Genomic DNA, 13,856 nt, shown 5'->3' on the forward strand with positions numbered 1-13,856 from the left:
AGAAATTTTAAAGTGCAAATCTAGAAACCAGAAGAGGGTGGAAAATCCAAGAGCAGCTGGAAAACACGCAAAGAGACTAGACCTGCCTAAGGCAACTTCTGGAGCTTGGGTTTTTCTAAGGAATGGAACACTGTATCAACTGTCAAGTAGCATAAGAGCTATTTCAAATCAGAAGGAAAGGAGACGGAGGAAGATTCTGAAGTCCTAGAGTCATTACACTGACAAAGCCCCCAAACACAATGCCCAGCACAGGGGTAATCATACCAGACAGCAGCCTTCAAGCTCACAGAGTTCTTGGAAAGGTTAGGGTTATTCTAATATCTGTCATAAATTTACATTTAACTCTAAGGTCATTCAGTTCCTCACAGTGCTGAAAAATAATATTGATGATGCCAATAAAACCCAGGGAATCTCTAAAATTCTGTTCATAATTCTATTCAGCTTCTTAAAAAGACAAACACTAGAAAGGCACTTGGGGCTCACACCTGTAATCTTACCTACATAATAGCCTGAGGTCTAGAGGATCACAGTTTGAAGCCAGCCCAGGAAGAAAAGTCTGTGAGACTCCATCATCAAAAATAACTGACGGAAGTGGTGCTCTGGCTCAAGTTGTAGACAGCTCGCTTTGAGCTGAAGAGCTCAGGGATAGTGCCCGGGCCCAGAGTTCAAGCCCCATGACCAACAAACAAAAAAACAAAAACAAACCCCAAAAATAACTGGCAAAAGCATGGTTGGAGGCATGCCTCAAGTAGGAGAGCACCAGCTGAAGAAGAAAAGCAAGTGTGAGGCCCTATCAGTAAAAGAAAACAAGACAACAATAACGACAACAAGAAAACAAACACTGTGACTACAATTCTTGCACAAAAGGTTACAGGGAGAGTATTGTAGTAGTTAAGCAAGAAATGGACCAGGGCCTTCCCAGCAGAACAGGCAGTCATTTGGGTTTTAGAAGATCTTCTATTCTGATGGCAGCTAAGCAGTCATGAGAATTCATTTATTTAACATAGTTGAAGAGAGTATCTAAGTGGGTCAGTTCTCATTGTTTAATTCCAACTAGTTCCTTTGGCACCTAATTAGGCTTTCCTAGAAACTGGAACCATTCCTGAGGATTAGGGGCCACAAAACAACATCAAATCTATACAAATACTTTAGAATCATTAATATGAGTAACGTAAGAGCTATTGCTATAGCACATTAGAGTTGACCATGAAGCCAGTTATGATAGAACCTTAAAAAAATCAGAGACATACGTATCCAAAACATTTTTTTTATCTTTTACAGAATCAGTAAAGGGTCATACAGTCATATAAAATTAAAATTTCATCTTTGAACAGAAACTCTTAATAGAACCCAGTAAGGAGTCATGATAGAGTCTTTAAAAATCAAAGAGACATATAAACTCAAAATGTATCTACTGTATTTCAACAGAAACAGTAATGGAGAAGAGTAGAGGGTCATCATAAGCCCCACTTGTTCTACGCATGCAGTAGAACACCGTCCCAACAACACAGGCAGCCATCAAAGCCCCAGAATGCTCAGTGTTGCCCATGGCAGCTCTAGAACATTATAGTCATGACTGTGCGGTGTGTGGCCAGAGGAGAGGAGAAACTCCACATGGCCCTGTGCATGTGCTTCATTTGTATTTGTGCATAGAGGCCAGCAGGTCAACACGCCAGCAATCGCTGAATTTCATTTCAGATCATATCACATTTGCAAAACCAAAACCATATTTCCATAAGCCTAATAAACAAATAATAAAAAGATAAATCTGAGTAAAAAGCACCATATTTTTGCTTTCAAACTACAGGGGAAAAATGGAACCACAATACCCACCTGTAGCAACTGAGTTGAGATTTGAACTCAAGCCAGAATCTACTTGACAAACACTTCACTTCTTCCATAAACACACATAGTGTTATATACCTTGGTCATACAAAACTTCGTGGCACAAACAACTCTACTATTGAGTGAAAAGATAAAAAGAAGCCATGTTTGAGAATGAGATCAGCAAGTGGGAGAAAGAGAGACTTCCAGGGAATCAGTAGGGAACAAAAGGAGACAAGTTAGCATCCATGTGGAGCTGGGACAGGCACAGAAGGAAATTTGTCCAGTGCTTTTTAAAAAAAATATAAAAACAATAGTAAAAGAAGTAGACTTCCAAAATTCTGCAGTTGATAATTTAATGAAGATGTTTGAACATATTTCATTGAAGACATTACTCAAATTTTACAATTTTTCTGATAGAGTTTGAACTCAAATCCTGGCGCTTTCTAAGAAAGTATAATACCTTACCTTCCCCTACTCCCCCAATCCCCACATACAATAATTTTCAAGTGAAGCAAAATATCTTCCTTTTACTTATAGTCCTTTGTGGTAATCAAAAGGCATTTCTTCTGATTTAGTTTACCATAAAACCAGTCTGTTCTACCTGCTTATACCACATCCCCTGTTGCCCTCCAAAGCAATCCACAGCTGACTTGTGGCATTTGAAATAAGAGGCAGGTCCTTTGTCATATGACCTTTCTGCTCTTCTGATCTCATACTGGGAAGTCTACATGGCTCAGGAATTCTTTGCTCTTCGGCTCCTTTTGGGTGTTGAGTCTTTCAGGCAAACTATTAATTCACCTTTCCCTAAGGTATTGACCTTACATCTTAACTCTGTTGAACCAAATGTGCCCCTTCTTGTAACATGTCAGAAGCAGCCATTTCCCCATCTTTGTGCAATTCTGCATTTCTTGTGGTCTTGTCACTGTAGCCCACAGTCTTTAACTTTTCTGCATTGAATTCTTTTTTTTTTTGGGGGGGGGTCCGGTCATGGGGCCTGAACTCTGGGCCTGGGCGCTGTCCCTCAGCTCTTCAGCTCAAGGCTAGCACTCTACCACTTGAGCCACAGTGCCATTTCTGGCTTTTTTCTTTTTGCTTATGTGGTGCTGAGGAATCGAACCCAGGGCCTCATGCATGCAAGGCAAGCGCTCTACCACGAGCCACCTTCCCAGCCACCCTGCATTGAATTTTTTTGGCTTATACTTTCCATTGCGACAACAAAGCTCACTTCATTTTCATGACAATTGAAATTACAAATCTTTCTTTTAAGCCACAAACCACAAGGAAGGCTTGTTTCTATGAAAGTAGAAAATAGGGGGAAAAAGTAAACAGAGAAAATTATAGAAAAAACCCTTTGGCTTTCATTTCCTTCTACCTACTTATGTTATTTTATCATGAATTACAACATAATAAAAGGACAAGTAGATGACCTCTGACCATTAAACTATCATCACACCAAAAAAGGTGAAAAAGTTAAACTGAAAATTTAGAATTATTTCTCCCTGCAAAATATTTCTTTGTAGTATTTTAAGAATTAGGCAGACTAAAAAGCTACCAGCACAACTATGTTTATTGCAGCATTATTTACCATAGCTAAGATATGGAACCAACCCAGATGCCCCTCAGTAGATGAATGGATCAAGTAAATGTGGTATATATACACAATGGAATTCTATGCCTCCATCAGAAAGAATGACATTTCCCCATTTGTTAGGAAATGGAAAGACTTGGAAAAAATTATATTAAGTGAAGTAAGCCAGGCCCAAAGAAACATAGGTCCCATGGTTTCCCTTATTTGCCATAACTAGTATGTGTCTGAGTCAAGCAGAAAAGGCCAGATAAGTTGATGTTAGGGGAATGAACCCCAAGATAAGTATTCAAATGTTTTTTGGTTTTTTTCCTCTCATGAAATTGTTTCTAACATATTTATAAGATGATTTCTATGTTGCTTTGTATGTCCCTCCCCCACAGTATAACCCCTGCTTTCACTGTATTTGATGTTGGTATAATTTGTGGAGGGGAAGGGAAAAAATAAATCGTTTAACTAGGGATACAGGTGGACCCATTGCAACAATGAGATGTACAAGTCATTATGTCGGAAAAACGAACTTTACAACTTTGGTGGGGGGGAGGATCAGGTGGGGGAAGAGAGGGAGTATGGGAAGGGATGAGAAGGGGAAACAAAGGAGGAGGCAACAATGCTTGATAAGAAATGTACTCATTATCTTGCCCATGTAATTGTAACTCCTCTGCATGGTATTCTCACAATAAAAATAAAAACTAAAAAAAAGAATTAGGCAAAGTAAAAGAAAAATACTAGTAGAATGTAGATCACTAGCTCCTGTGTAAGTAACTGCCATTGAAGAACACTACCATCACTGAGTCATGAATTCCTATCTCAGAAATGTCAAAATTCAGTATTGAATTAGACTACTGATCAAAAAATAGTATTGAAATAAAAACAAAAGTATTGTCCATAAAGATAACACAAGGACACATTTGAAAATTTCAGTACACCAATATAGGCAAAACAAATGTATGCTATTAGCAATGAGGACTCAACACTTTGATACATGGGAATGTGTTAACTATTGAAAACCAAGAACCTTCATATGATTTCATGGGGCAAGGGCGATGATCTTCTAAGATCTATTATTTGGACTAGCAGGATAATATTACCTCTAGCAAAACAAGTCCTAAAGATAAGGCAGTGGGCAGATTACTATCAGAGAGCGAGGCCAGCATGGCTAGTAGACTTAGAGAGTCTAGAGACTCCAGAGCAGAGAGGCCTTCCACACGTAACAACTACCTCGTGAATGAATGGGAATGGAGAAAAGGAGACCTCATTAACACACAGTCACAGGGACTTGAATAAATGTGTTCTAGAAGGAGAAAAATACCAGTACCAAAGTTCTGAAGCCAGTAGTCAGCAACCTCCTTGGGGAAGAAAATAGCTAACCATAGTCTGTTCTTACTTCTAAAGAGTTTCTTTACTTGAATGATACAGTGAATCCTGAAACAATGATTCAACCCTTAGTATCAATGGTTCTCATGTTAAAAATAAAGGAAGGATGGATGTTAGGGTCAAGGATAAAGATTTGTTCCTGCAAGCAAGAGCATTGTTGACACACACGTTAAGAAAAGTGTATGCATGCTCAGGAGGGTGAGTGAGTCTTTACATACATCCATGTGTACATTCCCGACTTCAGGCTCCCAGATGCTTCTCAATGGATTAGGGGTAGCATTTGGGTTGCACAGTTACAGTTCACTTGGAAAATCCATGTCTTAGTGTTTTAAATTTCAGGCCACATGGCAAACATGTCAATAAAAACAAAAAAAGGAAGTGAAAATGCAGAGAAAATGAAATGTAGGGAAAATGAAAATTGGGTTTTCTCTATAAAAATTGAGCAGAGCCAGAAAATCTTCACAAACCCCAGGGTCCAAGGTTGATTGAAACCCCAGCTCAGCCAGGCCAGAAGCCTCCTCACGTCCCCATGGCCCTCCTGCGCCCTCTACTGACTGCTATGGTGCTGTGCAGCTTTGGACCTGTTGCACCTCTGGGCTGTCACCTGCCTCAGAACTCTCTCCTGCTTAGCAGAAAGACCTTTGAAGTCCTGGAGCAAATGAAGAGAATCTCCCCTGTCTTGTGTCTGAAGGACAGAAGGGGCTTCCAGTTCCCCAGGGAGATGGTGAAGCTCAGCCAGATGCAGAAGGCCCAGGCTGCGTCTGTCCTCCAGATGCTGCTTCAGCCCATCTTCAGTCTCTTCAACACAGAACAAGCTACAGCTGCCTGGAACCCTGCCCTCCTTCGTGAACTCCGCACTGAACTCCTTCAGCAACTGCAGAACCTGAGCACCTGTTTAGTCCAGGTGACCAGAGAGGAAAAGTCGGTGCTGAAAACTGAAGGTCCAGCACTGGCCTTGAGAAGGTACTTCAAAAGAATCTTTCTCTACCTGGAAGAGAAACAGTACAGTGACTGTGGCTGGGAAATTGTCAGACAAGAGATCACAAGAGCCTACTCTTGATGAAGAAACTCTCAAGCAAGATGAACAAAAATGGGTTTCATCTTGATGTGATTCTTCTGGACTGTTCTGCCATAATATATATCATTGGTTATTTTGAAAGGCTCTTCCTTTGGCATGAGGAACATATTGTTGAAAGATATGCAGCAATACTTCAACAATATAAAGTACATGTACTTTAGAAGTATTCATCTCTAAAAGGAATTCATCCTTGAAGCATCATTCCTCAGAGATAATTGCCCTGCTATTATTTGTTCATTTATTTATTTATCCTAATTTTTCTTTCTGCTGTACTTATTTATTTGACATATAATAACTTGTTTATCTTTGTTATTTATTTATTCAGTTCAATAAAACATTTACTCTATTCACTTAATTCCTATCACCAAAATTGTCACAGTCCATCACCACTGGGGGCAGTACAATGACAGGACACCTGGGCAAAAAGTTGAGGTTTTGGGGTGCCAGGGGACCCAAAGTGATTCCTGCTCTTGGATCCTGGGATCCCAATAAGCAGCATTCTTACAGAGTGTAGTACAGTGGGAGGGGACTGCAGATATGTGCAAAGGTAGTTTGCACACAAGTGAGAATTGACTTCATTATCTTAGGAAGCAGGGGGAAGCAATAAACATCTCAGCACAGCCTCTCACCTTATCTCCAAGGTTTTAAGCTTTTAGTGCCCAAAGGCTTCTAGCTTAAACACACTTAGGGCAGTAATTTTTACCTCTGTCTGCCTCTACTGTTTGGTCTTTCCTGGGCACAGCTCTCAGCCTTCTGAATGCTGTCAGAGATGGCATTCTGATCTCTTTTTTTTCATGTATGAGTACTTTTAATGTTGTATGCATCAAATTACAATAGACAACTCTAACAAAACATAGCCCCTCAGTTGTGAACAGCACAGTGCATTACAGTAAACTGAGTTTATATTCCACCATCAAGTGGGGCTCACTCATTAGCTCACTTTGTGATGGATCATTAAGAATATCTTCAGGGCTGGGAAAGTGGCTCAGTGGTAGAGCGCTTGCCTTGCATGCCTGAGGCCCTGGGTTCGATTCCTCAGCACCACATAAACAAAAAGAAAAAAGCCGGAAGTGGTGCTGTGGCTCAAGTGGTAGAGCACTACCCTTGAGCTGAAGAGCTGAGGGACAGCGCCCAGGCCCAGAGTTCAGGCCCTATGACCGGACCCCCCCAAAAAAGAATATCTTCAAATCCAATACTCTCATCATTACCCTTCAAAATATCCAGTGAAAGGTTGGAACTTGAAAGAAATGGAAGGCGCTGAACCTGCTGCACTGCTTTGAATTCCATTTGTAATTTCAGTGGAGCATATAGACCCTGGATATTCCTCAGTGTGGCAAGGTTCATTTTATCTTGGTTGAGCTGAAAATGTTTTTCTGACAACAATGTTTGTGTAAGGCTCCCAAAGATTAGCAAATGGACAAAAATATGACAATATGTCAAAAATAAGTTTTTGTATAGTGAAAATAATGATAACAAAATTAGTAGATATTTTACATGATGGGAGAAAATATTTGAAAAGTATTTATTTGATAAGAAGTCAACACCAATAAGGTAATCCAGTTTTCAAAATGACCAAAGCATCTGATACACATTTCACAAAGGAATAGGTACAAAGGAAATAACAGGTATGAAAACGTTCAATATTGCTTATGGTTAGGAATGAATAACCCAAAAGGAGATATCCTCTCATTCTACTCAGAATGTCCATTACCAAAGATAAAAAGTTACAAATCCTGTCAAAAACACACAGAATGCAAGATTTTATGTTCTCTTGGTGGGAATGTAAATTAGAGAAGCTATTCCAGAAAACTCAATGTAGAGCTTTTAAAATATTGAAAATAGAACAATCATATGATATTGCTACTGCACTAATAGGGCATGTAACTAGGGAAATAAAATGTTTTCCTTTTCAAAAAAGTAGCTACCCATGGGCTGAGAAGGTGGCTCAAGTGGTAGAGCGCTAGCCTTGAGCTGAAGAGCTGAGGGACAGTGCCCAGGTCCAGAGTTCAGGCCCCACGACCGGACCACCCCCCCCCCAAAAAAAAAGTATCTACCTATCTATGTGTGCACTGTTCACACAGCCAAGCTATGACATCAGTTGTGATGTCTATAAGAATAAATTCTTATTAAAAACGTGTTATACACACACACACACACACACACACACACACACACACACACACACACAATGGAACATTGCTCAAGAACAAACAGGATTCAATGCTGATGTTTATAGCAACATGGATGGACTTAGACATTATCTTTGTAAAATAAACTAAGCACAGGAGGAAGATGCCATATGTTCTTGTGGCTAGGTGGGAGTAAAGCATTTCATCACATAGAAATTCTGATTAGATTTATGTGTGATGTGGAACAACTCAAGGAGAGCTCTAAGTCTCCATTTACATAAAATGTAAATGGGTGCAAACTGTTTATACCATTATTGTTACTACTAAATGAAACCACCCATTTTAGTGTTTAGCAGGATGTCTTCCTTGGAATAATATGCAGAACATTGTGGGCTTCTAAACTACTTTTCTTCAGTGTATGAGACTATAATTTGCCATTCTTGAAAATCCTAAAAGTTCTGTTTCCTATTTCTTAGTAAGTGACCTCGAAAGGAGTAAATGCAAGATGGCAGAATTGTTTCATATCAGTAGAGATGCTGAAGTGTTGTCACTCCCCTTGGTAAAAATGACCTACATATCTGCAGCAAAGAACTGCAGGCTAGCATAATCATGGGGAACTGGGAATAAACACCTGAAGGGATGTGCAGAAATCCCTTTAGGTTCAGTTACTGACTGTGGCCCTGGCACTTTGTCTCCCCTGCCCTCAGCATCCCGCTTCCATTCCACAGCACCTTCCTCTCTTGGGTGGAGTTCCCACAGGACCCTTGCCATTCTCTCCCTTCTCCCTACTACCTATCCACACCCAGTCCCTTTCTGTTTGGGGGAGGGCTCCGAGCAACCCTAAAGAGCAGAACACTCAAGTATAAAGCAGAAGTTCTTCTGCTAGGGAGCTCTCCTTTCCCTAATTTCTCTTTAACTAGATTGGATAGTAGCTAGCGCAAGGAAAACATGGGGAAGCAAACAGTGAGTGAAGGTTGAAGGAAACTCAGGAATGAACTTTCTAAGTGATCAAAGCTGATGACAGACAGCCAGACTCAGGGCAGTGCTCCGACCATGCAGAAATCCCACCACCACACAGGGACTGCTCTGCACGAGTCACAGCAATTATTTTGGGCAGCTGTGATTATATTTACTATTAAATAGGATACCCATTTTCTCATATGCTCATAATAATAGGTAGCAGGTTTATAAACTCTTCCATATCAGTGACTACTTGAAATATATGACATTAGTTAAAGAACATATTAATAATACTTGGAAGACTTTTTTGAGAAGAATGAGGCACAGACACCCTTCCTTCCCATGGAAGAAGAGTCTGGCTTTATATCCAGTCAGGAAATGGCAAGTTGGAGAAATAAATGGCAGACTTGCTAGTCTCCTAGACTTATGTTAAACAGATGCTGTATTCTCTTGTTCTTTCTGTTACCTGGCAGAACTTTCCATTTCCACTTTCTTTTCCTAGATTGAGTTCCTTATTATGGTATCATAACAACTGCTTCCTCTCCCACTCATGGGTCCCAATCTCTCCTCAGCCACTCGACATGAAGCTAATTTCCATCATCTCTGATTTCTCTTCCTTTGTGGTTTCTGGCTACTCAGTTTCTGTCTAAGATTTGGACAATTATGAAAGGGGTGGTAACACTGATCTAGACGCGTTTTCCTCATTAACTGACTCAACTGGAGCTCCTCTGTACAACTACTAGAAGATAATTTTTTGAAATGTCACATTCAAACAAAAGAATTCAATTACAGCTAAAAGTTGATGGGAAGTTCTTCATTTGTTAGAAACGACTGCAAGGAGGAGAACAACTTCTTGTTCTGATGAATATTTTGAAGATGGGGCAATGTCCCTGTGATAGTGATGTAAGAGTAGCCTTAAAGTTTTAAGGAAACAGGAGGAGTTTCTGATGCTGAAAGAGTTGCGCGGAAACAGCGTCCCCTACTGGCCAAGTCAAGGAAGACAAGATCATGGCTGTGGAGCCTAGTTTGGTTCTATGGAAGGTTTCTAATCACAACCAAGATTTTACTAAGCCTTATTGACTTAACTTCCTTAGGTGAAGAGGACAATGGTGATAAGTTTTCTCCCCAGTTGGTGCACTTGGTACTGAGCAGGCATATGCTGAATTGGGAGCATTCCATTCCACAAAAGAAAACATCAAGGGCACATAGCAATTTGGAATCTCTGAATTAAAATGTGCTGTTAAATGTGTGAACTGTAAGGGTTCTTATTGAACAGCCGGTGAGAGTGAAACTTGAAGTCGATGAGGACAGATTCTTCAACAAATCAAGCAAATATATCTTTTCTTTTAAAGGAAACACCAATGGTGACATAGAAAACTCACGAATTCTACCTCCCCTGATTCCATGTACAGCAGGCAACTGAGCTCTGAGGCTCAAGTGCATCATCTGGGTGTCCCAGCCCCCACCGTGGTTCCTGAGAGCAGAGTGATGAGTAAGAATTGCAGCCTTTGCCTCCCTAAGCTGCTCTGTGGTCTGTGGTCAGAGGGGAGGTTCCCTGTGACTCCTTGGGAGTGGGGGTATTTGTGGCAGTATTACATGGGCAGATAGGCCAAAAAGTCTGCAATGAAGGAGAGAATATTCCAATTATGCAAAACCAAAATGGAATCCATTAGAGCATGAGAAACTGAAAATTCTGAGACAAAGATGTAGGGGTAATCTTCTGTTTTGAGGTCAATCACTGACAAATAGAGACATATATAATCAAGCATAGCTCTTAGGGTGACATTCAAGCTTAAGTCAGAATCTCTGTGGTAAAGGCTTCTATGAATGTGACTCAGGCATGACTCATTTTATAATATCTCAACAACAGTCATTTTTCTGACTTCATGCACATCAGCTTTGGCCTCTCCACTGTGACTGGGGGAGTTTCTAGTTTCCTGTTTTGAGAAATTAGCTGCGTTGATTCTTCCTCATTTATACTTTGATATTTGGGTGAAGTGCCACTTCTATTCTCTCATTTCAAGAAGAATTTAATTAATAGTTTTTCTCACAAATCACAGACCGTTTTGCAATTTTGTAAGTCATAAAAATAGCACTCAGTAAGTCTATATTATTTCTCTTCGAAAATAATGATGATGAGAAATTGGAAGTTTTCTCCACTTACATCCTTGAAGCAAAATTTAAGTATGTGAGGTGTCTTGACTCTTTGATATGTAGAGCTTTGTGTCAGTATTGGAAACCAGGGCCATGTTCATTCTCTATGAGCAAGAAAAATGTGCCTTGTAGGATCGATTATTTCAGCAACCAAAAGAAAGAATATCCCTAGTCACATAGTTCAGATATCATTAAGGAGTGGACAGTCTGTTCTCAGAGAATGAGGCCAGCAGCGTGTGGAACAAAGACGCTATGTCACTCTACATCAGAGGGGGTTATTGGGTAGACAAAGTGTCTTGCAAGCAACTTGGAACTAAGGAAATGACATTATCTTGCAGTGAGAATCTCTACATTCATACACTTCTGAAAACAATGAACATTCAGACTTGTGGTGATTATTACAGCTTAAAGACCCGTCATCATCAGTATCCAATGGTAACACAACAGGAAATCAATGCCATTCTTAATGATAAAGAGTTTATTTTCCATATATGGTCTAGTCAATTCCTAATCAACTGCAGAAACACTCAAAGCCATAAAATACAAACCTCTGTTGACCTTTAAATCTAGAAATAACATCAGAGGTGAGGATGCACGGTGAAAATCTGCTTCTGCAACAAAGATCATTACTTACTTTGGGATCAACAAAGATGAATATATATTTCATGTATAGATTTCATGTATACACGCTTATTAAATTGATTAGTATCCATCATATGTGAAAGTTCTTTGGAAAACACACTCTGATTTACACAATTAGTAATATGATTAGGTCATTCAGAGAATATGAAAAAGGAAGCAAAAAAGTAAACATAGAAATAAATATTGATGAAAGAGAAATAATTTGTTCCCAATACAAAAGCCATGTATAGACAGGAAGTCTTCACAGAACCTTGGTTTCAGGGTTCAGGAGGCCCAGCTCAGTCAGGTCACTAGTCTCCTCACTTCCCCATAGGTCTCCTGGGCCCTCTACTGACCACCATGGTGCTGTGCAGCTGTGGACCTGTTGGATTTCTGGGCTGCCATCTGCTCAGAACTCTCTGCTGCTTGGCAGGAAGGCCTTTGAAGTACTGGAGCAAATGAGGAGAATCTCCCCTGTCTTGTGTCAGGAGAACAGAAGTGATTTTCAGTTTCCCTGGCAGACAGATGGTGGATGTCAGCCAGTTGCACAAGGCTGTGTCTGTCCTCCACGTATTGCTGCAGCAGATCTTCAGCGAGTTGCACTCAGAGTGCTGCTCTGCTGCCTACAAAACCAAACTCCCACCTGAACTCCACACTGCACTCCACCAGCCATTGGAGGACCTCAGGACATGCTTGATGCAGGTGAAGGGAAACCAAAGCTGTTCTGCAAACTACAGGCCCAGCTCGAGCCTGGTGGAAGTACTTCAAAAGACTCTCTCTCTCTTTCTCTCTCTCTCTCTCTCTCTCTCTCTCTCTCTCTCTCTCTCTCTCTCTCTCTCTCTCTCTCTCTCTCTCTCTCTCTCTCTCTCTCTCTCTTCCTGGAACTAATAAAATATAGTGACTGTGCCTGGAAATTTCCAGAGAAAAGTCATGAAAGACTCTCATGATGAGGAGAGTCTGCAAGGACTGACTACCATGTCTTCCCATGTACACGTACCATTGCTCAATTCAGACTTTATTGCTGTGTTGGTCACATTTTGTTGGAAAAACACAGCTGGCTTCAAAAATATTAAGGATATATATGGTAAAAACATTCATCTGTAAGGATATTGTCCTTTTCACACAACTGCTCTGATAATTATTTATTACTTACGTTTTTATCTGATCATTCTAATTCATTTTCTTTCAATGAACTTTAGTTACAATTACTTACTTAATAGCAAAAATATAAACACCAAATATCATTAAAGAATACCAAACATTTTCCTTGTTTTTTTATTTATAGAATTTATATCCACAAAATGTCCTCTTTTAGAGTACCCAAAATATCATTTAGACATATTTTTTCTGTCCTCACACTTACTGAGGAAGGACTTCAACATTTGATCTATAACCTCAACACTATTTTTATTTCCTTCATAAATTATTTTTCAGTTTGGGTCTTGAGTTTTTCTTGGGCTGACTATAGACTATAGACTCCAATCTTCCACCAATATCCTCTGCTTTAGATATCATCATGCTGGGTAATATAACTTTTCCTTACCTCTTTGCGCGTATTAGCCTCAACATCTTTGAAAGATTCTTTATCAGAAGGCATCTTTCCTGTAAGGTGATATTAGCTTAGTAACAAAAACTATCAGTAATTGTGTAATAGAACAAACTCATCATTCCTCAATGGAAGTGCTGTATGTGGAGATTCCTTATCAGCTGACTTGCTGGTTGTTTTCTGCTCCAAGTATTATGTCCAGAACTGGAATGTTATTGGCTTGACATCCTCCCCTTATACACACAAGTACTTCTATGACACTTGAGACTATTCTTATCACTTAGGAAGGAAAAAGTGGTTTAGTGGATCATTTGGTAGAGTGTTGAGGGGCCAATGGTGTGCTGCAAAGATCATTTCCACACCTATTAAAATGACCTGAATTTATTCTCTAATGATATCAAGACAAAGAGGCTGTGGGAAAAAAGTCAACTTAGTTCATATGCAAGCAAAGAAGAAAGTTGTTTGAATGAGAACATTCTTCATTTTACATTATTGATACTAAAGTAAACTTAAGGAGAAAATAAACCAATTTTCTTGCTGCAGAAAGAGCATTTAAATTTCCTTACCAATGATTCAAAC

At 39.8% G+C, this 13,856-nt stretch overlaps 1 protein-coding gene across 1 annotated transcript; it reads left to right on the plus strand.

Annotated features, from left to right (window-relative positions):
- The first annotated feature begins 5,318 nt into the window (after positions 1-5,318).
- Positions 5,319-5,849, plus strand: LOC138815967 (interferon omega-1-like). Its single transcript, XM_070005391.1, has one exon. The coding sequence runs from the start codon at positions 5,319-5,321 to the stop codon at positions 5,847-5,849; it is 531 nt and encodes a 176-aa protein (XP_069861492.1).
- The last annotated feature ends 8,007 nt before the right edge of the window (positions 5,850-13,856 follow it).

Source organism: Dipodomys merriami, unplaced genomic scaffold, assembly GCF_024711535.1.
Source record: "Dipodomys merriami isolate MVZ:Mamm:240054 unplaced genomic scaffold, mDipMer1.0.p SCAF_11, whole genome shotgun sequence".
Classification (NCBI taxonomy): Eukaryota; Metazoa; Chordata; class Mammalia; order Rodentia; family Heteromyidae; genus Dipodomys; species Dipodomys merriami.